We start from the raw sequence: 24,309 nt of genomic DNA, 5'->3' as shown, positions 1-24,309 counted from the left end.
TTAATGGAAAATCATGCATCTGCAACATTTTCATTAGATTAGAGTAATAACACACCCTAACTCAGAACTTTTTAACCACAAAGTACTTTAGAATTCTAGATAATATGTTAGCCCTAAGGTGATATGAATTGTAAACTCAGCCAAATGTGGTGTTTTATTGCAGGAAAACAGCTGTCGTTAACAGAGTTGTATACAAACTGGCCTCTACACCCAACACAATCTAATCACGCTATAACAGTTTAAACTGTTTGCATCGTGCACCTTGAAATAAACATTCTTAACATGTCCTGTATTCTTGAAAATTGTAAACAGAAAAATTGAGGTTAGGGACCAATTTGACATGAAAATTGCCACTTGTCTTTAGTGATACTAAATGTAAGTGGTGTCCAAGAAAATTGCTTCCAAAAAGTAGAGAAACGTTACCAAAAAATCCCTTATTCGATATTTACTGTTATTTTTCAAGATAAAGGCTTAAACGAAAATGTATTTTGCAGTACGATTCGGTTTTGTAATTTGCACGTTTACAGTCTTTAGTCAAAGTTGATACCTCGTAGTGGGGCAAGATAAAAAGAAAAGAAAAAAAAAAAGCATTTTGACCACTTAAGTCCCAAAACCTTTTGTTGCCCCAATAAAAAGGGTATTAATGTCAACTAAAGACTATATGTTCATCATGTGCTACTATGGCTAAAACCATTTTTCTTTTCATTCCTTCAGCAATGCATTTCCAAGTACACAAATCTTATCCCTTTCTCTTCTCCAACCACAACCCTTGCTCCTTAATCCCTGTCTTTTCTTAGAGATCATAACAGGAGCCCAGAAAAGGCTACCGCTGGGCCCTGTCTGCCTTTTTTGAAGAATTTGGTCCAGCCCGCTATAGGTGGTGTTAATGCAGCTGGGTCAGGCAGTTACAAATAGCTGGAGGAAAGCACTTAGATCTATAATTTTTAAAAAAGCATTATTATTAAGAATCAGCTCAGTAGGCTGAACATGGAAGGTCACCTCAAATATCACATGACCAAAAACAATGGCAGCCCCCAGGGCTGCAGATAAAGTAAGTTTATTATCACCAATTCGAGAGTCAGCAGATGATAAAAGGAATGGAGCACTTTAGTTTTGAAGAAAGGCTTATTAATTTAAATCTGTTTAGTTTAGAAACACGGTGCCTCAGAAAGGATATGATAACGTTATATAAATATATTCGGGGCCAATACAAACCATTGTGTGGAAATCTGTTCATAAACAGGACTATGCATAGGACACGTGGTCACGCGTTTAGACTGGAAGAAAGGAGATTTAGACTAAAGCAGAGGAAAGGGTTTTTTACAGTAAGGACCATAAGCATGTGGAATTCTCTGCCTGCAGAGGTAGTTTTATCAGAGTCTGTACAGACGTTTAAACTGCGACTGGATGGATACCTGGATAAACATAATATTCGGGGATATAATCTTTAATTATGGGGAAACAGCTTATTGATCCAAGGAGAAATCTGACTGCCATTTTGGGGTCAAGAAGGAGTTTTTTTCCCTGGTTAGTACAAAATTGGAAAGAGCGAAACCGGGGGTTTTTTTTTGCCTTCTTTTGGATCAACAGCAACAAATTAACAGATATAGGAAAGGCTGAACTTGATGGATGCATGTCTTTTTTCAGCCTATGTAACTATGAGCTGAACATTTCACCTCCCTGATCTTATTATTCTTGAGCAGAGATAACCATAGTGAGTTTTGCCTGGAAATAGGGTTGAAGCTGCTTTGAGAAACACTTATTAAAGGGGGGGGAATCATGGATTTATACATGGTGCGCTTTGACCTCCTTGCAGGAACTCATGGAGATAGTGATAGCAAAGAGCTGAAACAAACACCACCAGTTTACTGAACAACTTATATTAAGAGATGGGTGGACAGGTTAATGCCTATAAGAACAGGCTTTATCAGTGCACCAGCAAAGCAACTTTTGCAGATGAAACTGTAGCTGAGTTGCAGGGGCAAGCGAGAAGGAGCTGGCAGTGCCCAAATCCACCAACACATGTATATCCCTTTAAATGCAAACTGCGTAAATCTGTACCCCAAAAGGCAGCACTCCCAGATGTACAGCACTACAATACCCAAGTCGTAGACCAGAGGGGTAATACTCCAGAGGCTTACATACATTAAGACTGTTAGCTCACGGGTTTTGTTTTTTTACCAACTGGTTTTATACTCTCATATTAATCAAAATTACCGCCAGCCATGTGGTATTATAATTAAGGTTTTGCTCAATGGCTCAATCAGATCTCATACTCTGTATGCTTTTTCTTGTAGTTTAATCAATATTAACCATTCCGATTCAGCTGCTAGCTGGGATACCTGGAATTCCTGGCCTGTTTTTAACCCCCAAACCCAACCACAACGTATTGCATGGTAATTGACAAATGCAATGATACTTTTTAGCATTGAAAGAATAATAGTTACAGTATGTGCACATGGCACACTTGCAGTTATTCAGCAGCTGTAAGAATGTTATTTTGGCATTTATAGATCTCTTTGTTGCTTTCATATTATGAACCAGCAGGTAAACAAATGCAACAATGCCAACATTACACATGTATGGCCTCAAACGCAGGCATAGTATCTATTTTGCTCCAGATGAGACACGGGTCTATGGGCTTTATTTATTAATGGGAGAACATCCTTCATTTCACTAATCATTATGAAGAACCAACCCCAATGAGCTTCTGCTGCAGTAGAACCTTGGTCAGCCCTCTATAATGCATACATTTGCATGATTTCACCAAGGTCTCCTCAGCGGTCATACCAGGGTACTTTTTAAATGAGCCGACTCAAATGACCTGAGATTCTTGAAATATTAACCCTTTATTTGCCCATTGCGAAGATTCTACACAGTGACTTCCCAAATGTCTTAACAGAATGGGTCTAATACAAGTCCTCACGGAAACCTAAAGTTGCCATTATTAAAAGATACACTTAATTCATGCAGGGATATCAGCAATAATATGCTGGTAGTCAAAGCACCAATTATAATTCTTGTATATTATAACAGCGTAGTCCCAGACTGTGCGATCCAGAGAAGCTGCCCCTTCACCCTGATATCCTAGAGAGTTTCCAGGTATGATGCATTATCCATGACCAGCTCACAGACACGTGAACATCTATACCATACATGAGTGTCTAAATTTCAGGGACTTATACAAAATATATAGAGAACCATGTAACTATGCAAAGCTGGAGAGCATTCCCATACTCCATTACAGAACATATTCAGAAATTAAATGTTGCACTTTACAGGGTATTAACCCTATATCACAACTGCGGTGGCATCAGAAGTAAATGAGGCAGTTGGTTAGGGCCTTACCTCACTGCTCTGTGTTAAGAAGAAAACATTGATGCCTGTGTGACCCAACTAATGATATTGTAGAACCATTACACAATTAAGAAACCATGAACAGAAGTCACATATGAATATACTGTTTTTTCATCTTGTAAATAGAAATCTTAGAGCTGCACACTGACCTGACTTAGCAACATTAGAACATTCCCTGATAGCAGTTAATGGCTATAGAACAATGAGAACATGTCAATTGTAAGTATATATTGGTGGCTACCAAATATAATCTATCTAGATATGGTGTCAATACCTTGCCGTTTTAGAGGCCAGACACATGTAATCAATACCCCCAATTTATAAAAGTTTTTTGATAAGGTGTTGGGCACAGGCAGGCATCTCGTCACCTTTGTGTAGGATCAGCTTTCTGTTCCATACCGTATATTAAGACTAACAAATGAAAATGGAACACTGCTAAAAGTCATCCTTCTTACCGACATCCTTCCGTGCTCTATCCAAGGATTTTCTTGTTGGGTAGTTTAACTCCCTCAGATGCTTTTCACTTTGTTTATTAATTGTTTTTATTCATTTGGATACAAGGTGTTTATATGTACGTTGGATCTGGATCAGTGGTAAATTTGAATAGTACCGTATTTGCTCGATTATAAGATGACCCCCCCAAAATCTAAATATTAATTTAGGAAAAAAACAAAACCTGAATATAAGACTACCCTATAGGAAAAAAAGTTTTACTAGTAAATATTAATTCAGGTAAACAATATTTTCATATTTAATAAAAGCTATGATTGAGAAAAATATATATATTTTTTTTATTTCCTTTTTTTTGCCAACCTGCCCCCCCAGTTATGCACATCTGCCCCCAGAAATGCCTTATACCCCCTATTTGCCATTCTGCCCCATGATATGCCTTTTAATCCCCTATATGCCAGTGGCAGAGTGGTATATAGGGGGTTAAAAGGCATTTCTGGAGGATATATTATATATATATATATATATATATATATATATATATATATATATATATATAGCTAACAGCAATCACACTCCTATTAAGCCAAGGCAGCCAGTACATGCTGGAACCTGGGGATGATAGGAGTCTGAGTACAGCCTCCCTATGCCATGCTACCCCCCCCTTACACATGCATACTAACACACACACACACACTCATTCACAAACATTTAAATACTCATTCATTCCATTAATCACACATACATCACAAAAACCCTCCCCCACCCCCTTACCTGAACTGCAGATCTCTCACTCGAAGACTTCTGCAGGGGCCCGGCTGTGCGAGCAACTTCTCTAGCCCCGCCCTCAGAGGAAGGAGGGGGAGGCAGAGTTATGTGACACTCTACTAGCTTCCTGTTGCACGCGACCAAAGCCCGGTAAGCAGCATGGCCCCAGCGGGCATTTTGAGGTCTGATTAGAAGACGACCTCGATTATAAGACGAGGGGTATTTTTCAGAGCATTTGCTCCTAAAAAACCCTGTCTTATAATCGAGCAAATACGGTAATATAAATCATGGTATGAAATGATTTCTTGCAGAATACTGCATGCAACTCATTGTAAACTACAAAACAGTTACCAGATTACATAAAACCATAGAAAAGAGTTAGGCTACCATTTGTAAGTGAGAGGGCAACATTAAACAAAAGAAAATTTAAAAAATTGCACACAAGCCACGTTCACCCCAGCAGCAGGTCAACAAGACGAGAGGCAAGGAGTCCAATGTTTTATTAGAGGAGGCAAATTGTATTTGGATGGTAAAATACAGCTTACAGGATCCAACATAGCAGGATATCACTTTAAAAGTCAGGGCCCAGGCAAGGAATGGAATGAAGAAGAGAAGAATCTGGCTTCTAGGAGGTAACAAGTTTAGGAAATATTGCATGACATGAAAAGCCTCAGGCTCATGTCTGTTATCCAGCGTTGGAAACAGTGGCTACTTATGACACAAGTTAGAAATAATAAATTAGAACTTCATCTTGCTGTTATTTGGCAGAATATAGGCATGTTTACAATTCTTGTGTTTTATTTAAATAAGGCAACACCAGCCAGCACAATGCTTTCAGTCCAAAATATCCTATTGTGCTATGGATGTTCCAATATCACCAGAGTCCACGACAGAGACCAATTAATGTAGAAGATCTCTGACATGGAGAAGCTCACTCAGAACACCTTGGAATAGGCTAAGACAATTAAATAAGGTAACAGCGTTGCTCTATGCAACACAAACATCAGTAAAGAAAATAAAAATGCTAATCATTAAAAAGCACAAATCATTTTAAATTTTCCAGATATGCAGCTTTACAAATAGATATTCTAGACTTGTTTCTCCAACCGTTAATGAATTTACCTATCCACCTAGGACGTCACTTCAAAACTTCTTGTTTAATAAATTTTAGCTTTTTTCCCCTCTAAAGGAAGTTTCTTAAAAATAAAATAAAATAAAAAAGTAGTAGTTTGGGGACTGGCCTTCATTTTCCATTCTTCTTCACTGCACGTGTTACTAAGTTTATATCGTTTATTTTCACATAGTAATGGGGATTGGTGGGTAAAACAGCTGAAAGAAAATGTTAATTGTGAGGCTTCACAAAATAAAAATACATGAGTGAATAAGAGGTTAGGTCCTGTGTACATTGAAGGAAGCTTAATGACTAAATGCAATAACACAGAACAAAGCGGCAATACTAGATTTCAGATTATAAAGTTTCCCACTGTCCGTTTGGTCCAGAAGATTCTAGTTTTCATGGCTGTTGGGTTTACATGCTGATACTCATGTCAGCTGCAGACTGTTTAGATTAGACTTTATAATGTTCCAATGTGTCTAGTCTACACAAGTCTAATATGACTAGACTTATGTTTGGTGACCAACTGAAAATATTCCAACAAAACTGGGAACAGAATGTGGTTGTTAAAATGGTTTCTCCTACTAATCCTATGAGCCAAAAACATGATCTAGTAATGGTGCTTCCATTCCTCTATTAGACATGAAGGTCCACCAAGGACTCAAGGAGTAGCTGGAATTATTCTTTCCATGCGTGCTACTGGAATCAATTAGAAAATATTGAACTTAAGATGATAAATCTGCAAAACAGAAAACCCAAAAACAAACTCTATAGAGGCAAATACTTAAGGCTTTGTCTTTTTCAGAAGGTTGGTGAAGGGCGCAGCCAGTGACGTGGTGGGTTCACTCATACATGTCTACTCAAACCCACACTAACAAGCAACATTCGTACAGAAATATTACACTTAGTTACAGTAGTATAGCATTAACTTTTAGCCAGTGTACATTGAAAGAATTACATTTTCATTTAGAACATTCAACCTCAAACTTCGTTGTGATCATTATATCCAAGTTTCACGAGTAGTAATCAGAATTCATAACGCCGTGCATCAAATGAGATGGAGAACTTCACAGTGCCGGAAAGTCCACAGGGAGTAGTATGCCTTGGAAATAATTAAGGAAGAAAAAAAGAACCCTGAAAAAACTACAGGGCACTCCAGCAGCTAACAAACCGTTAATATGAGGCATTGATCTATATATTAAGGTCCAGAAGGATAACAGCTCTAAAAGCGACATTAAACTGTTATGTCATAGGAGCCCAAACCTTGGAAAGGGCACAAAAAAAATGTCACTATGAGTAGAAAATATTGCATGCTTTAAAAATATAATACGTGAATTAGCGAGAATGGCTTAGAAACGGACGCACCGAGTACGTTCTCCTTAACAAAATACAGTTTAAAATGCCTCTACACACGAACTAGTTTTTTTCACAGTTGACATACTAGCAGCTTTTTTTGTTTGTTTTATTTTCTTTTTTGAAATTATAGCCCCACTTGTTTTCATTAGCATGTTAACCCTTTGGTTCCTGCGGGGCAGAAGCTATAACAGTGCTTCACAGTGTACTTCATGCTCATTTAACTTTTTTCATGAGCTTGGGATTGTGACAAATTAGTAGTTTAGACAAAACAGTTATTTGATCTACAAGAGGGCATGTGGTTTGTGTGAAATAAAAAAAAAAATAAAAAAAAAAAACTACTGAAGGGGAGCCAAGGAATGAGGCCAGCGTTTAATATAAACAAGGGCCATACCACCTTCCATACAAGCGCCAGCAGAGAGAGCTTACACTGGATACACAACATCCAGCGCTGCTGGTGGAATTCTGCATGTATCTGAATATTCTTCTGCGAAGACAGACAGAGTCTGACTGCTTTTAATTGATCCCCAAATCCAGCAAATCAGTAGTCAATTGATTAACACACTGCTGTAAAATACAATGTCAGTTGCACACTAACCACATCAAATGTGTTGAAAAATCCTAACACTGTCTTTGCGGGATATTGGTTTTATACAATGCTTCATATCAATTGGACCTTTCAGTTATGGATGCCTGCATATTTAAAAGATGGTAGGATTTAAGAGAAATGTATGTTGATACGTAGTCTGCACTGTCCCGTTAAGCAGTGCGATGATTAAAAAAAACTGATGACTCCCTGGGATTAATTTGTATGCATCAAGCAACTTTTGGCCTCAACACACAATATGTTCTGTACACAGAGCAATTCTGGAGGGAAAAAAAAAAGTTTGTCACCATAGCAACCAAGGAAGTGGCCAATCAGCAGAATAGCTCTTTAGAGATGATCTTCAAAAATTCTAAATACAGTACTTGGCATTTGGGCCCCTACATGTTTAAACCGGAGCAAGTTCAATATCTTGAGAATAGTCACAGTGTTCAGTTGCATACTTCTACAGAAAAAAAAAGTTCAGAAGTTAAGGAAATACCTAATCTCCTTTCCTATTTCGCGCTACATAAGTAAATAAATTTGGTAAATGATGCCAATGACGGATGTTGATAATGTTAAGAATTTGCAAGAATTACGCACATTTTGCTATTATGTTTATAGCAGAGGGAAGTTATTTTTTCCCAGCCGTTAAATGGGAACTTCCTTGTACCGCTAAGCTTTTGGTAGACAGAACTATTATATTACTGGGACAAGAGAAGAGTTCCTGATTCCATCAGAAAAAATTCTTCAATACTACCAAAGGGGCAGGTCTTCACATTTGTTAAGATGATATATATGCGTTTCAGATGGTGAGGGATCCACTTTAGTACATGAAGACTTGAACTGCTCAATCAATTACAATGTGAAACCAGAAACTTCAAGAAACAATCTTTGGTACCATATTTAAAATGTGTTATCACTGCCTGCTTTGAACAGTAACAACCTATTGATGGAGGAATTCAGTCAAGCCATAAGCGCTACAGAAACTGGAGCACCGACAGGTCCCTGGGAGAAGTCCGACAAAAATAAATTTGGAAAGTGGAGCATAGACTTCAAAAACAAATATATTATATATGTAATGTATGTCCCCTTTAAGAATGCTATTGCCCATTCAGTCATAGTCATATAATTCACTGCAAACTTTCATAAGGGCTGAGAGAGAATAATTTGGAAAAAAGAGGGGACGTGCTAATCTCATCTTTATGTTTAAAATATTTTACCAATGTGGGCGAGTAGACAAGGGGTACGCCACATGGAAATATCTACTCAGTAACAAATAATTTTTTTGGAGGGGGTCAATGAGTATTGGTTAAGTAAGCATTTAACTGCTACGACGGCCCAACTCGGAGTTCAAAACACCCTAAATCAGTTTTCTGGTAGCTTTGAGAGATTTTCAGACAGGTCTTCGGTAAATTAAGATGTGGCCCATAAACGCATGATAATCTTCAGCGACATTTATGGTTAGTTTTGTAGTTCTAAAGCAAGGCTACAAAGCAGGTTGGGAGAAAGCTTGGAGGCTCCAAACAACTAATTGGTCATTGTCAAAAATCTAGTATAAAATAGGAATGAGAGATGCACTGGTCTCATAAAGAAGCAAGGGTTGGTTATATGTCAATATATTCACCTTTAAACATATTGCTACGTCCGCCACTTTTATGTATCAGGGCTAAAAAGTCTCAGGCAGGAAGGAATTCTAGTTAATGATGGCGTACAAAGTTCACCATGTTGTTTGAGGAACAAATAAGTTATCCTCAGCTATGTTCATTCATATATGTGGACAATGTCTCAAAAGACAATAAGCTAATAAACGAAACAAAATCAACAGAACCCCTCGACGGGTAATATGCTTAGGTCTTCGGCACTCGGACAGACAAAGGACACGTATTAAGAAAGAAAAACAAAAGGGGGGTGCGAATGACCATGGCCTGCACAAGAAAGGCTTGGGAATTTCAGAACAAGCATTGCGCAAGGATTTTTGGTCAACCAGAACTTGTATCAGAGAAAAGCAGCAGCATGCAGGCTAATAAATCTCAGACAGCATGCTTTAACAGCAGGTAGCTTCCCTTACAAACCCCATCTAAGGCGGTAACATTTAGGAGCACCTAAAGTTTCTGTAATACCGCATGCAAACTTGTTTTGCTAAAATGTTGTGTATGACCATCCACTGATTTATACAAAATAACATTAAAAAAAAAAACAAAAAAAAACAGCAAGCTTCAGAAATTTCACCAACTTGAGTTCAAGGCATTCAAAGTGTGCCACTTTGGGGGTACAAGTGGGGGTACTATTAACTGCTTGTGTCCTAGACATTCTTGTACACTCAAAGCAAACCGGTATATTTAAGGTGTGCATCTAGTGATAGTCGGTATAAATCAATGCAACTGTTAGTTATTTGATTAAACAGTCTGTCAACAGCAGTATAAAGATACAATCTATAGAACAAAACTCATTGCTTCAGGAAACAGGATGGGTCACGGCCTCGGGTATCTGAATTTTGACTCGTCACTAGCCACCAACAGAATATTAAAGGTGGGCACGTGGGGGGGGCACACACACAAACCACATGGATGAAAAGAGTAACACTTGGGGGTTTAGTGTTCCCATTATAAAAACAAAGCAGCATGTTGAAGCCTTTCAGTGCAGGCAGACCAGTAATCAATTGGATTGCAACCTATTAGAGACACTGATAAGGTTTAACAGGATAAAATAAATTAAATTATAAAGGGACTTGCATAAACTACTCTGAAATATAGCACTGTGTCGCTAGATTTGCATACAATGATCACAACAAGTTAGCCAATTGAGGAGGACACAAGATCCTTGCTAACCATTTAAGACTAAACCCTCTTTTCTGCAAAAAGTGACTGTAGCCTATCTATACCCTGGATGCTGAACATGAATACTTCGACTATCTGCTGATTCAGGGGCTCTGCTCATTTGGGGTCTGTGAATTTTCGCTAGAGGGGCCAAGCCCTGATCTCTGAAGCAGGATTGCTGAAATTCTCCTCCGCTCAGGTAATCCATCGTCTGCATCATGTTGCTCTGGTTAGAAGATCCACCCCCCATAGCTCTATAGTGAGTCCCCCCTGCACAATCCAAGGGTGCACCAGCTGCCTGTGCCCCATGAAAAGGCATAGCAAGGTCTTGGGATCCAGAGCTGTCGCTGTTTGGAGTAGGCAGAATGTTATTCCATAGGGGCTGAAAATAGTGCCCATTTGTGTATGGCAAAGGACCCGGTAATCCGTTCACAGGAGGGGAAGGAGTGGGCTTATCAATAGGGGGCTTTAAGCCAAAAGGCTGGCTCATACACAGTTCCTGTGGATAGGATGCCTGCTTAGCTGAAAATCCTTGGGCAGCCATCTCCCTCTGAGTGAGTTTGCCAACACCAGTTTCTCCACACATCTGCTGTAGATGAGCCAACTGGTGCTGGTTCCATGCCATTGGCTTCATTTCAGCAGGGTATGAAGTAGGCACTCTGCTCATGTTTACCATAGGGACATTACCGGTGGCAGCAGAGGAAATAGCAGCATGGTCTACAGATGTTCCAATACAGGAAGGCATAGGTATGCTGTGAGTGGAGACCCTGGTGCTTGCATTGATAAGCAGGTTGCGACTAATCGGGCTGGGGTTGGCTATCTGTCCCTCACATACTGAGGTAGTGCCTATGCCAGCCCTGGCCTGACAGAACTGGTTTATCTGGTGAACAATGCTTCCCAGGTCTGGTGGTCTGTTCTGCTGCAGAGTGGCAGCCATAGAGAGGGGGATGGTTGAGGTAGACACTGTCACATTCGGAGGGGCGTCTGCATCTGGCATCTTTCTAGCTCCGTGTAAACCTGACTGCAAGAGGTTATTGGCAGGGTGCGGTACAGCCTGATGTGCCACACCAGGAGCATGTTGTAAAGTCGGCTGCTGGGGCATGCTTTGGGAATGCTGTTGCTGCCCCATGTTTTGAGGGTGCTGCAATCCCTGTGTGTGCTGCAGCGCTTGAGACATATTCTGAGAGTGCGGCATGGCCTGCGGAAGGCTCTGTTGGTGCTGCAGAGTCTGTGACATGCTCTGCTGGCGCTGCATTGTCTGTGGAAGGCCCTGGGCATGATGCAGTGCCTGCGGCTGCGGTATGCTCTGGGTATGCTGTGCACCCTGTGTGTGCTGAACACCTTGTGGGTGCTGCAAGGTCTGTGGTTGGGGGATACTCTGCGTGTTTTGCAGACCCTGAGAGTGCTGCAACCCCTGTGGCATGCCCTGAGGGTGCTGCAATGTCTGAGGGTGCTGCAGACCTTGCGGGTGTTGCAGACCAGGCTGCATGCTCTGACTGTGTGCCAAAGTCTGCTGCTGCTGCATACTCTGAGCGTGCTGCATGGCCTGAGCGTGCTGCAGCACTTGCTGGGGGCGAGATAGCCCCTGAGGGTGGTTTAAAGTGCTAGGTGCAACGTATGGAGCTGAGGGGGGATTCATAATAGACTCTGGCAAAAGGCGAGAGCGTGTGCCGTCAAAGTCCTTCAAGACACCTTTGGCTGGAGACTTAACAATGGCCAGAAGTCCTGTCTTTGTGCTGACTTGCAAAGGGTACGGACTGTACCTCTGACCAGACGTATCTAATCCGTTCACGGTGCGGCGAATATGCTTCCGCTGGGGGACCTTAACGCTGTTTGGGAAAATTTTTATTGTCAAGGGATTGTTGGCAACTTTCTTAGCATAAGCATCCAATTCTGCTGGAGTAGGATGCTGGGCAGATCTCATCTTCTGTGTAGTATCCCCTGCCAAAAAATAAAAGGAACACAAATTAGTTAAGCAAGTGGTTGACACGTGAACCCATCACCGCCAACAATATTTTCACGTTTTACATATACAGCACAGATTAGGGGACTAATGCTCGTTCTTTGCATACTCCGTGAGCGTTCTTACATTTTAGTTTGTTGCGTCTATTAGATCCTACTTTATTTCACAAGAAATCTTAGGTAATGTTTATCAAAATGAGTGATGGCTAATGGCCATTACACAATCATTTGATGCTAATAGAGCAACCCATGGTCAATAGAGGTAATGTTACCAGTCAAGAACCTCACTATATAAAAACTGTACAGCTTAACTCACACAACTACATTGGTTCATGGCTTTGCAAAAATGCATAAGAAAATTTAGCTCAATGTATAGCCACAAGGGAAAGGCATGGAACAGCAAAAGGTGGCAAGATAACTGGGAAAAACACCTAAATGAAGGGCTATTTTGAAAAAATATCCATGCAGAAAGTGTCTATTAGAAGCCTACAACTAAATCTTATTTTCAATTCAGCTACCTTGTAAACATACAAAGATGTCCAACACCCTGCAATGTACCAGAGAGATGCTCCAAGTGATTATATATCAGTAGAAAGTAATGAGTGCAGGTATTCAGATAAAACACAATTTCTTAACACTATGAAATGTAAGTTTTGGGCTGCAGCAGCGCATGGACTGATGCACAGAAACCCAAAGAATGTTTCAGGAACTACCATGCATCTAAAATCTCTGCTCAGCCTAATTAGCATATCTCTGCGTAAGCACCACTAACTAAAGACTTAAAAACCCTATTGTCAGCACTCTGTCTTTTCTTTAAGAAGACAATAGTCTTGATAAAACTGTAATTAAGCGAGCCGTTTGGAGAGAATTGGTAATCCTTTCAATGCTGATTAAATGGGGGGGGGGGAGCAAATGTTATCACAGGCTGTATCATGCTCCAAACCACTAGGACAAAAACTCAATCTAAGAAACTAAAATAAAGGACAATAAAGGAAGAGAATTCTCATCCCACTCACTCAGGAAAGGTCAGCCCAATATTCTATATTTAACATAGATCATAGAAAAGGGTCTCTGTATCAAGCATGACAAGTAAAAGAAGGAACGTTTCAGGAAGCATTAAAAAAGGGATTCACATAAACAAACAAAAAAATGCATTGGCTCCCATATACACACAGTGAATATGACTCTACTCCTAACTAATAAATGCCCTCCTCTGACAAAGGCGAAAAAAGCAAAGTGGAAAAAAGCATCCCCAATGAAGTCAATGAGAGAGCTTGCCATGCACGCACACAGGGGTCCGAACAAGCCTGCACCCACCGCTTCCGCCACCTGTTGGTAAGAATATCACATACAGAGAGAAATGTTTGGAAGAATGCGTCGCCGGCACGCAATATGGTACCTCCAAAGTATGCAAGTTAATGTCCGTAGGGCTAGTGGGAAAGCACAAGCATCTCGGGAATGTTCTGAGGCACGCTGTGTGTGCAGAAATCGGGTTATTCCAAAATAACTACAATGCTAAACACAGAAGGCAGTTTTGGGGAGATCATCCTCCTAGATTGTAAACTTGCAACCAGTGCCTCTATTTAATGCTGGGGTTCTCAACCTTCCTAATGCCGCGACCCTTTAATACAGTTCATGTTGTGGTGACCCCCAGCCATAAAATTATGTGATTATATATTGTGAAATGCGTCTTCCAATGGTCTTAGGTGAATCGCTGATCTAATGCATCAGTTTGTCCAAGTCTATCTGTTCTAGTTTTGTCAGACTGAATATATGTATTGTAAAAAGCGCTGTGGGAATTGTTGGCGCTATTTAAATAAAAGTGAATAATCCAACTGTTCATTAAAACTTACCCTTAGGCAATCATTTTTCTTTGCATGAACATTAAAAAAGCCCTTTCTGAAGCAAATAAACTTAGACAAAACCTGTAACACAGATGCACATTTCTGTAAACCGATTCCCACCGACAAAGTATCCACATGTCTTTTACTTTCAATTATAGAATAAGCAAATCTTCCATCTTCTAGTAGGTGGGTAAAAATGCAAACTGCACATTGCGTGGGACACGACTCCAATGATCATTTACTTGACTATTTCTAAGAAAATGATGAATGGCTTCACTAGCCCTTAAAAAAAAAAGTGTATATGTTAAATTAAGGATCCAATAAATCTACCCTGGAAAGGAACAGCACAGCACTAAATTCACACTGTGACAAATGACTGTCATAATTAATGAGCTTGTTGTTTTCATTGAAGCCGTATTTTTGAGACGACAGTCTGTTCTGTTACGCACGTTATACATAAAGATTGAAGCTTGCAATGCCATCTTCGTTCCCCAGTTAATGCTCTACAGCCTTCTCTGAAGAACGTAACGATCTGAGAGCCTCCGGGTTATACTTACATTTCTGAAGTCCAGTGTTCATCTGCGAGTGAGAGAGAAGCTGGAAAGAGAGGTCACCTGGTCCTGGTAGACAGGCCAGCATGGCAAACCGGCACTAACACCGCATGGGGATCCCAGTCCTCCTTGCACTGCACAGGAAAGAGGGAAGACAAAGCGAATGGTGAGATAAGAGGCATCGCAATGCTGCCATAAAGCTTACTAATAGACCTATGTGACTAAATACTGGGTGCCACATATTTGTGAAAGGACATGAATACCAATGGACCATTCATGAAGAACCAATAAAACTAAGAAGTTTCTAGTCAAATAGTAAGACACTTAACAGTCCATAAATCAAGTTTTAAAGGAAATGTAAGTAGAAGAAAAATATAATCAGTTCGGTCAAAGGACACAGAAATAGCAAGGCTAGATAAAAAAAAAAATTATCAGGGGCTGCAAAGTTTTCATGAAACCCAAGGAAGCAGGACTAACTTTTCCAGCTAGTTTTACCTGACCAGGATATGCGGTTTCTATATAAAATCATGTTATTAGGAGTATCCTTATTAGGCCAGTAATATAGATATTAAGTAACATGTTGCAGAATCTTGAAATCTTTTTATTGGACTAACAGTATTTGGACAAGCTTTGGGGAGTCTTCCCTTTATCAAGTCAAACATTTCCAGCCAGCAAAGTAAAAACACAAAAGGTTAAATTCCACAAGTACATGTCGTGCGTTTTTACTTCGCTGGTCAGAAATGCTTTTGACTTGATAAAGGGAAGATTAGTATCCTGGCCATGCCATTGAAACGTCTCTATTTTTACCCTTCTGACAATCTGACAATTGTCTGTTATATTGTTTGCTTATTTTCATACTTTGAAATCTAAACTTACAATTTCCCAAAATAACTACACAACTGCCTCCCCAAATCATCTTGCAAACATAAAATAGTCAAATGGGCATTTGGCTTAATTTCATTTAGTGTTTAGAGAGCTTGATGACCTCTCAACCTTGACACATTGCGGTTGTGTAGCACAGATTGACACTAAGTAAACGGCCGAATGCTTCCTTTTGCCTTCACAAGAAAGAAACGTCTAACACTTCAAGAGGTTTGAAATGAAAGATAAATTGTTTAAACCAAGATCTGCCAAAAAAAAAAAAAAAAAAAAAAAACTGGTCATACATACCGGCATTTGAGGAAAAGCACGTTGTGTCATCAGAAGTAAAAAGGTAATCTACATTACATGTCGGAAGGAAGCGCTTGAGTTTCGGACTGAAAGTAAGAACTACAATTCTTCACAGCCTGCAATAAGCAGTGTTTTCAAAGCCCTCTAAAAAAGGAGCAAAGTCACAATACCAGCTTCCAACCTTCAAAGCTTATCTGAAATACATTAGGAAAGACGTCCTGTGACCTCACCATTTACAATTCAAACAGGCCTTTCAAAAGCCTATGAATACAAATGAAGGGAAAGAATTCCACACGCAAATTTTCCCAGCATCCGCCTATTGGAAATGGCAACTAACACAATTCAGGTCTCTGCTCAAACCCGGTCGCCGCCAGGGAAGCCGAGCCCTGCCGTCATCTGGAGCCACAATCGCTTCAAGCAACATATCAAAGCCTTTAAATAGAAGCAAATAAAGTGCAGAGTAATAACAGGCATCCAAATCAGCGGTTTTTCTGGTTGCTTCATAAAATATAACCAGGTAATGCGTGGCCACCGCAATTATTTTTAACCATATAGCCCTTGGTGCACATGGCTTGGCAAGAGCATCAAATGCATTTCTACCATCAATACAAGTAATCTGCAGAGTAAAAAAGCACCCTTACATAATTCTATGTTTTCCTCAAGAATTATTCCAGTAAACTGTGATATCCCACACAACATACATCCAGACTAAACATTTAAAAACATTTTTTGTTTTTGAAGGAATGATGTATTTTAAGAGAAATTCAACACTAGTGAAAAAATAAAAGACACCACACAGCCTCCCTGCAGGAGATACTGGCAGGGAAAGCGAGCTAGTAGCCCTTTTAGAAGTTTTACTGAAATCCATAGACTGAAGTCACTTCGGCCACTCCGCTGACATTTCGATGAGAAAGCAGCTTTAACGGCTGCTTTATGAGCTTATTAAATATATTTAAAGAGTATAGAACCTGTCGTTAAGAAATAAAAGCTGACAAAATGAAAATATGGTCAAATTGTCATGTCCATTCTAGAGAACTTGTTGGCATCACCTTCTTCGCTGGGCAAGACTTTGGAGAGCTCAAGAACTCCAAATTAAAACGCTTAAGGTGGGAAGCCTTTAAATATTAAACCTGCTATGAAAATGGTGGTTTACAGAGACTAGCCACAAGTTTAAGATACGGATAGAGTTCATAAAATCGCACAACATCAAAGACATCACGCAGCTCTGTAGTAGCGGGTTACTAGCGAACGCAAAGAGATTCAAGAGGGGAGGACAACAAAAACACATGCCTCACAGACATCCCACACAGACTGTCTGGAAGCTTTGCATGCTGATGACAATTGTACACTTCCCTTCACAAAGTGTTCAGAGGCTAATTACGGAGGCACATCAGGTAAGCATAACACCGGCTTCTCCAATTATTTCCAAGATCAAAAAGAATTGCTGTCATTAGCAGCTGTTTCCTCACAGCCTCAAATAAAATAGTCATTCAGTATGATGTATAAAACGTACAGTAAGATCAGAGGAGTCAGACTGTATACAGTATTTTAATATTTCCTTAAAACCCAAATCAAATTTCTCTATTTACAAGGGTCAAGAAATGCACTTTACTGATAAAGAAGCCAGAAAGAGGCGATTATAAGAGGATCAGACTCCCGCACCGCTACAAAAGTGCTGTACATGACACAGAGCACCGAGTATGCAGCAGGATGTTATACACCGACCAAAATCTAAACCCAAGGGTGAATTTACACCGATATCCAATTAAAGTCTGAGGAAGACACCAGAGGTCCCAAAATATTATGCAACTTAAAACGGGTTCCTACGCAGTCCCCGATAAAACAACGCCAACTAAACACTCAACAAACATTAACAAAAGGGAAAAAAATAAACAGATACCTAAAAGAAACAATCATTTTCTCACTAGACTAAAAACAGACAGGACTCCTGCTGCATTGCCAAAATTCCTACGTTACATTCTAGTGCACTACCACCAAGGGCCAAAGGAACATTTTTAATCTTTTCCTTAAATTTTAGTAATTCTCTTTATCCTGTTTATCACCCTCCTCTTCATTCTTCTCACAGGGACCTAATTTACTGCTATAATCGATTACTGTGATCTTTATCTTAGCAGTCTGTTTTTCCTGAACCATACCTTGCCATAGACGTCCGGCTTGGAGTTCTGTTTAGTATTGCGTTTGACTCGGTAGACGTTTCTACTGTTGAAAGCGTGTGCTAAAAAGGACACCCCAGCCACCAAATACACTTTAATGCGAAGAATAACTACATTGTCCCTTTATCTTTTCATGGCGTCCCTTTTTGCAAATGCATGGGGATTCTGTTCCCGCATCATCATCATCATCATCATCATGAGTCCCCTGTGACTTGGCACTCTCCGTATACGCTGTCCAGGAGAAGCGTTTGGCTGAACACTCCTGCTTGCACGAGATATAGCACCACCAGTCAGCTCCAGCAAACTAAACCCTTTGTGCTTCAAGCAGCTAAACACTGACAAGAATCGGACCATGGGGGAGGGCAGCTGCAGAAACAGGGCTGCTGTTTCTTTATCAGGTAAATGCTTTCTATGAATTCTTTCTTCCAAAAAAACAGACAAATACAAGCACTCTGATGTGCATTATTCAGCAGGGCTGTCAGAAACAGTCAACTGTCCCTTTTAATCAAATAATAATAAAAAAAAAAGTTATTTCCATTAACTGCAATACTCATTTTTTAAATTTAACAGTCAACCAGAACTTGAAGAAACTTTACCATATTAGCTATTTAACCCCTTTGTTTTTAAACCAGGCATGAAATCATCCCTGATCAGTGACGACTCTCCAGCCCAAACAGCTCACCTGTTATCGTCCTTGCACCATAATGACCTCTCAAATAAGATGACCCAAATAGGGGTTTGCAAAGCCGATGCTGGAAGAACACAAATCACAGGCGAACAGTTTCGAGAGGTCATTACACAAGCTGATAATTGAAAACCATTTTTAAAATAGGTTTTGGAAGTAGTTCACAAAAGCCTAAAAAAGGAACCAACAATTTTACTGTCTGCTGCATTACAAACCATAATCTCTTCTAAATTGATCTGGCAATAAAAAAATGATTGCACAAAGCTTACAAACATGAAGGATTTGTATTCAAGAGGTAGCTGGTATTTACAGATACTGCAGAATAACCTTCAAAAATATTTAGAGAAAAACCTTGCAGAATTTCACCGGTTTTCCGCCAGGTGGACTAAGGCAGAGGTTTCTGCGCGACAACAAAAACGGGTGATCAGGAAGGGTTAGTGTAAGGATTACCGTCTTCCACTTACAGCACCTTATCTATTGTCTAGATACCAATTCATGATAGTCGTCCAAATAGTCTGCAAAGCAAAAAGTAGGTAGATCTGGGGCCCAAGGGTTCACGTCTTTAAATTGTCAATCTAAATAACCACAAATCAAACAGTCTAGTCATTGGCCATATCATCTTGAACTGAGGTAAACCAAGAAGAGATTAACCCCTTAAGGACAATGAGCAGTCTCTAAACCCATTGAAAACAATGCATTTTGAGCCTGTACATGTACAGGCTTTGTCATTACGGGGTAAAAATAAGGCTGTAAAACTCCAATCCTAGAGGGGCATTAACAGGCCAGGAACAGTTTAATGAAATGTCTATGCTCAAACCGGGAGTTCCAAAAATTGTAGCCCGTCTACTGCTCTTGAGGACAGAAGTTGTGCAACCGTGGGTGAGAAGGTCTGTCATAATTCATTAAAACCAGACATGTAATTATAAAGAGATGCTATCATTCTGGGTGAGCAAACTACATATCAAGGCCTTGTGAGTTTGCGCGTTTTAGAGCAGTCACACTGCAGCCACACACAAAGTAATGCCCCTGACAAGGACCTAAGATAAATAAAAATTATACATCAATTGAAAAAATTGCTAGCTCATTATGGGGGTCGCCGTCATGGCCATCAAGGTGCCAAATCGATGACAGGTGATCTTTCTGGGCTTTACACTTAACAACGACTAAGAAAGAAAGTGAGGAAATCTGCGTTATCTAAGGGTTGTATTCATTTAGGAAGAGCACAATACGCTAACAAGGAGAAAAGCACTATACCACAAAGTCATTTTACATCATTTCCAAAAACCTATTCAAAAGGGTAAAAAAAAGTTTAATTATACACTGCCGAGAGTTTATTGTCCCTAGCATCGTCACATGTTACCAATCAACTGTTATTAAATTCAGTATCCAGTATTACAGGGCCTATGGCACTTTGGGAGGTGGATCAAAGATAAAACTGTCAAGAATGATATTAGGAGGATGACACATGGAACAAAGCTACTCGACAGAATGCTGGCAAATAATTGGAAGTCATGGGCAGTCTAACCAACAGATTCCTTTAAGCACAGAATCCCCTTTCCGCAGGCAAGTTGTAACAATAAGAATGCCAACCCCACACATGCAGCCGTGTCAGTGATGTTTAATTAGCGCACGCTCCACTTTAATTAGATACAAGCTGCTTTACCAAAAGAGCTCCCAACTTCTAGATTCCAATTTGTATCAATGGTCTAAAGAAATCAACCATAGAAAAGATGTCCATCACACAAACAGAAATCCCAGTAAATGCAGGAGAAAATGAAACAAATACATAAATGGTGGCCACAAAGGGAATTATAAAGATTGTCACTTGGTCTCTACCCCCACCTTTTGTAAACGGGCACAGCAGGAGTATAAAAAAAAAATGCAGCAAGATCTTTGTTTTCTGGGTGGTCTCCAAAAACAGCAGTAAGCCCACTCTGGATAGAACCCTACTGACTTAAGACTCTCAAAGGAATGCCGTCAAAACCCAACCCGGTAGGTTACTGCAGGGCACTCTGCAAGAAAAGCACAATGGCTGCTCCCAGTAAAACCAATAGCTAGCCAATGCGTGCAGCAGTTTAACATAACCCACTGAAATGCCTAAGAAATAAATGAATAGCATGTGATAAAAATATATACCTATACTAACGTAAACATCGAAAGCAGAGCTGAAGAACGGAAAAGGAAACTGCAAAAAGCTAAAATCGTACAAGTACAATAATAAAATGCATTATATTATATATATATACACACACATATATAAATATATATATACACATATATATATACACATATATATATATATATATATATATATATATACATACATACATACATACACACACACACCTAGTAAACTCACTGTTCAACTTCAGAGGAACACACAAGGTTGTTGCAAAGGAGACACCAATAATTCAGGAAATACTTTTCTTTGCAGAATCCTAAAAGTTGAGCTGTATCGTGTGCAGCAGATCAGGGACATCACTGTCTTATGCTGGCTAAAGCACATCAATCTTTAATCCAACACGCAGACCGCTTAAAGTTGGAACGGAGTGCTTAAAGTCATCTATAAGGATTTACATCAGTGTGTTTTCCTGTACCTACCGGCTCAGTCATAAAATAGATTATAGGAAGAGCTGGGATCTTTAACCTAAATGTTCACTACATGAATGCATCCTGACCTTGTCACATTGGAGGGCTGGGGGGGAGGGGGAGGCAGGCCAGCAGTGCGTCATTTCATCTTATTAAAACCTATCAAGCTAATATTTTAGCCCAGGGATAACCACAGGCAAGTCAATTTTTTGGAAGTAATTATCGCTGCTATCTGCAATAAAAGTTAATTGGACATAATTGAACTGAAGCCCTAATCTGAACAAAGCACTTGCTGGCAAGAAGCCTTTGCCAGCACTTGAAACTGCTCCCAATAATTTGCAGAGACAAACAAGAACAGATTTGTGTGCTTCTCTCTCACCGCTAACCACGGAGAGTGAGACTGGGTGCTTCACAACTACTTAGCTATCAGCATTCAAAAACAGTCAGTCACGGGGCCCCAACTGGTCCGTAAAACACAAGGGGAAGGTTGCTTCACAGTTGGCTACAAGTCAGAATTAAGTCTTATCAAACCTGCCTGGTAACAAATGGTATAATTAGGAGACTTGTGCAAATGGACCCAAAAAAGCTTGACTAATTTTTGTGTTACAGGTGCATTTGTTTTTGTACTATGAATTTAATTCCCTGCCAATTCAGAAACACCTCATTTACCCTCATGCTTTCTCTCTCTCAGCAGCTTTCTAAATTCTTCCCCAGCTGCTTCTGCGTCCCCGTCTCCTTGCCCTCTGCTTCTACCCATTTGCTGCATTACTCAGGGCACCTGGAGCAGTTCTGTAAAAGGGCGGAGCCTCCACTAATACCCTCCCCCAATTGGAGAAATGGATCTACCCCATTCCTCCAATCAGGAAGGCACAGAGGCACAGTCCTGTTGCAGAAGGACTTCACCAGGCCAGAATAATGGATCCACGGAGAAAGAAGCGTTTATTCCATCCCATGTGGAGAGCCTCTGCCCCATTCTTAGAATCAGGGGAGAGGGTGTACGCAGCGGCTCTGCGCTTTCACAGAAGAACCCGGGAGGGCCGTTTAACAGAGCGGATAGCAGACAAGAAGCAGAGCTGCGAAAAAGGACACAGGGACACAGAGCAGTTGAAGACGGTAGGGAGACATTGAGAGAGTCAATGAAATGCTTACATACAGCACGTAAAATAAGCAAGATAAATGCCTCCCTGGCTCCATCAAGCCCTGATTTACAGTTACTTTGAAAACATCCATTTCAGTTTTGATTCAGACCAAACATTATATGCCCAAGATACTCACATATCCCGAGTGGAAAGAACTAATTTTATAGGTGCTGAAGAATAAAAGCTCACAGAAGCCGTATGTGATTTACAGGAGTAATCAAAATGTTAATTTAAACAGAAATTAGGTTTCACTCGGTTGAATGTGTCTAAACAAAATTCAGGATGCCAGACCCTATATAAATAATGGCTACAAAGAATTTACAGAGGCAAAACAATTGATTGCGCTCCCATGAAGTCCTATTGCGTCAATAACACACTATTTAGACACATCTATAGGTTAGCACAGCACAGAATGCTGCCAAGCATTTCCTGCTCCCAAGAGGGGCCAAAATAGATTTTTTTTCCAGGTGTCAAGATGAAATCAAAACAAATGCGTATTCTTGACAGAAAACTACCGCACTACGGTATTAAAGTTCTATCAGGACTGTCATGTGCTAGATCAGAGGACACAAAGCCATGTTAAATCGTGTGGCAGGAAGGATTGGGGAAGGGGTTCGCATTAATGTTGGCAGACAAACCAGTTCATGTACACGTGTAATAGCATGAGTCTAGAATGAGAGAGAGAGAAATATATTTAAAAGAAAACAAAAAAAACAAGGCAAGCATTTGCTCTGTAAAATTCTGCACTATTGCAGTTATTCATTCAAGGTGCTTTAACATACATCAGCTACTAAAGCAGGAATGGAAGGCAGAATAGAAGAGGTAATACTGCTGTAGGCTACTGTAACCTAAATTACCTTCAAGGCATTACTGTGACTGGCATTTACATTCTAGCTGGTAATGTTTAAAGTTTAGTGGGGGACTGAAGTTATAAAAAGCAGCTCAGCAGTACAGAAAATGCCTAGTACTTACCTGCCGACGCTCACAATTTTAATCATTCAAGAATATACAGAGACCAATAGATTGCAACACCCATATCACTGAACGCTGAAAAAAGTCCCTATTATTTAAGAAACTGAAGCACAGGCACATTTCACGTTGCTAAACAGCACACTCATGGAACAACTGCATTTACAATAAAACTCAAATGGTCTCAATAGAAATTAAACTGTTGTGGCCATGAGACAGCTCAACATTATAGTAAGCATTTTAAGAACGACTGCATGAGTTGTACAGACAACCCAATAACTGCACTGCACTGCACATGGCCAGCTCTTCTGTTAAGGGAGAAGGAACTAGGGTTGGCCCTTCACAGCATTTTCCATCACCCCATAGACAACTCTGGGAGCTCTTGTCTCTGGGGCTCATCGACAGCGAGAGTGGGTGAGCAGTGGCAAGCAGGAGATGTGTTAAACCAAACACTCATGCTCAGAAAGCATTCATTGATATATACACACACACAAACACCAGGGGTTACTGGGTTACATAAGGAAATTACATGTGTGATTATATATTTATTATATATAGACCATCTATAAAAGTACTCAATTCAAATTGGTTGTTGTTGGTGAGGCTGGGACATTACTTCCCCTTTAAGTAAAACCAAGAAAAGAGCTGAAAATACATCTAAAGCAAACAGTTACTAAAATGACACGTCCATATACCCAGACATGGGCTACACATTGACTCACTTTGAATGCCCTGTAACCGGGAAGGCGCATCCACACCAACTGAGTAAATTCATTTACAGT

At 40.1% G+C, this 24,309-nt stretch overlaps 1 protein-coding gene across 2 annotated transcripts in view; it reads right to left on the bottom strand.

Moving 5' to 3' along the window:
• Positions 1-10,266: 10,266 nt before the first annotated feature.
• FAM222B (family with sequence similarity 222 member B) overlaps positions 10,267-24,309 on the bottom strand; it is a 28,419-nt gene continuing 14,376 nt past the window's right edge. For both annotated transcript variants that reach the window (XM_053457060.1, XM_053457059.1), the window contains exons 2-3: positions 14,808-14,935; positions 10,267-12,385 (exon numbers count right to left, since the gene is read on the bottom strand). In XM_053457060.1, the coding sequence (XP_053313035.1) occupies positions 10,500-12,385; positions 14,808-14,889 (1,968 nt within the window). In that variant the 5' untranslated portion in view covers positions 14,890-14,935 and the 3' untranslated portion in view covers positions 10,267-10,499. The remainder of the gene's footprint in view (positions 12,386-14,807; positions 14,936-24,309) is intronic.

This window comes from Spea bombifrons, chromosome 2 (assembly GCF_027358695.1).
Source record: "Spea bombifrons isolate aSpeBom1 chromosome 2, aSpeBom1.2.pri, whole genome shotgun sequence".
Taxonomy (NCBI): Eukaryota; Metazoa; Chordata; class Amphibia; order Anura; family Pelobatidae; genus Spea; species Spea bombifrons.
The sequence above is the reverse complement of the archived record's forward strand: the minus strand, read 5'-3'. Positions and strand labels throughout refer to the sequence as shown.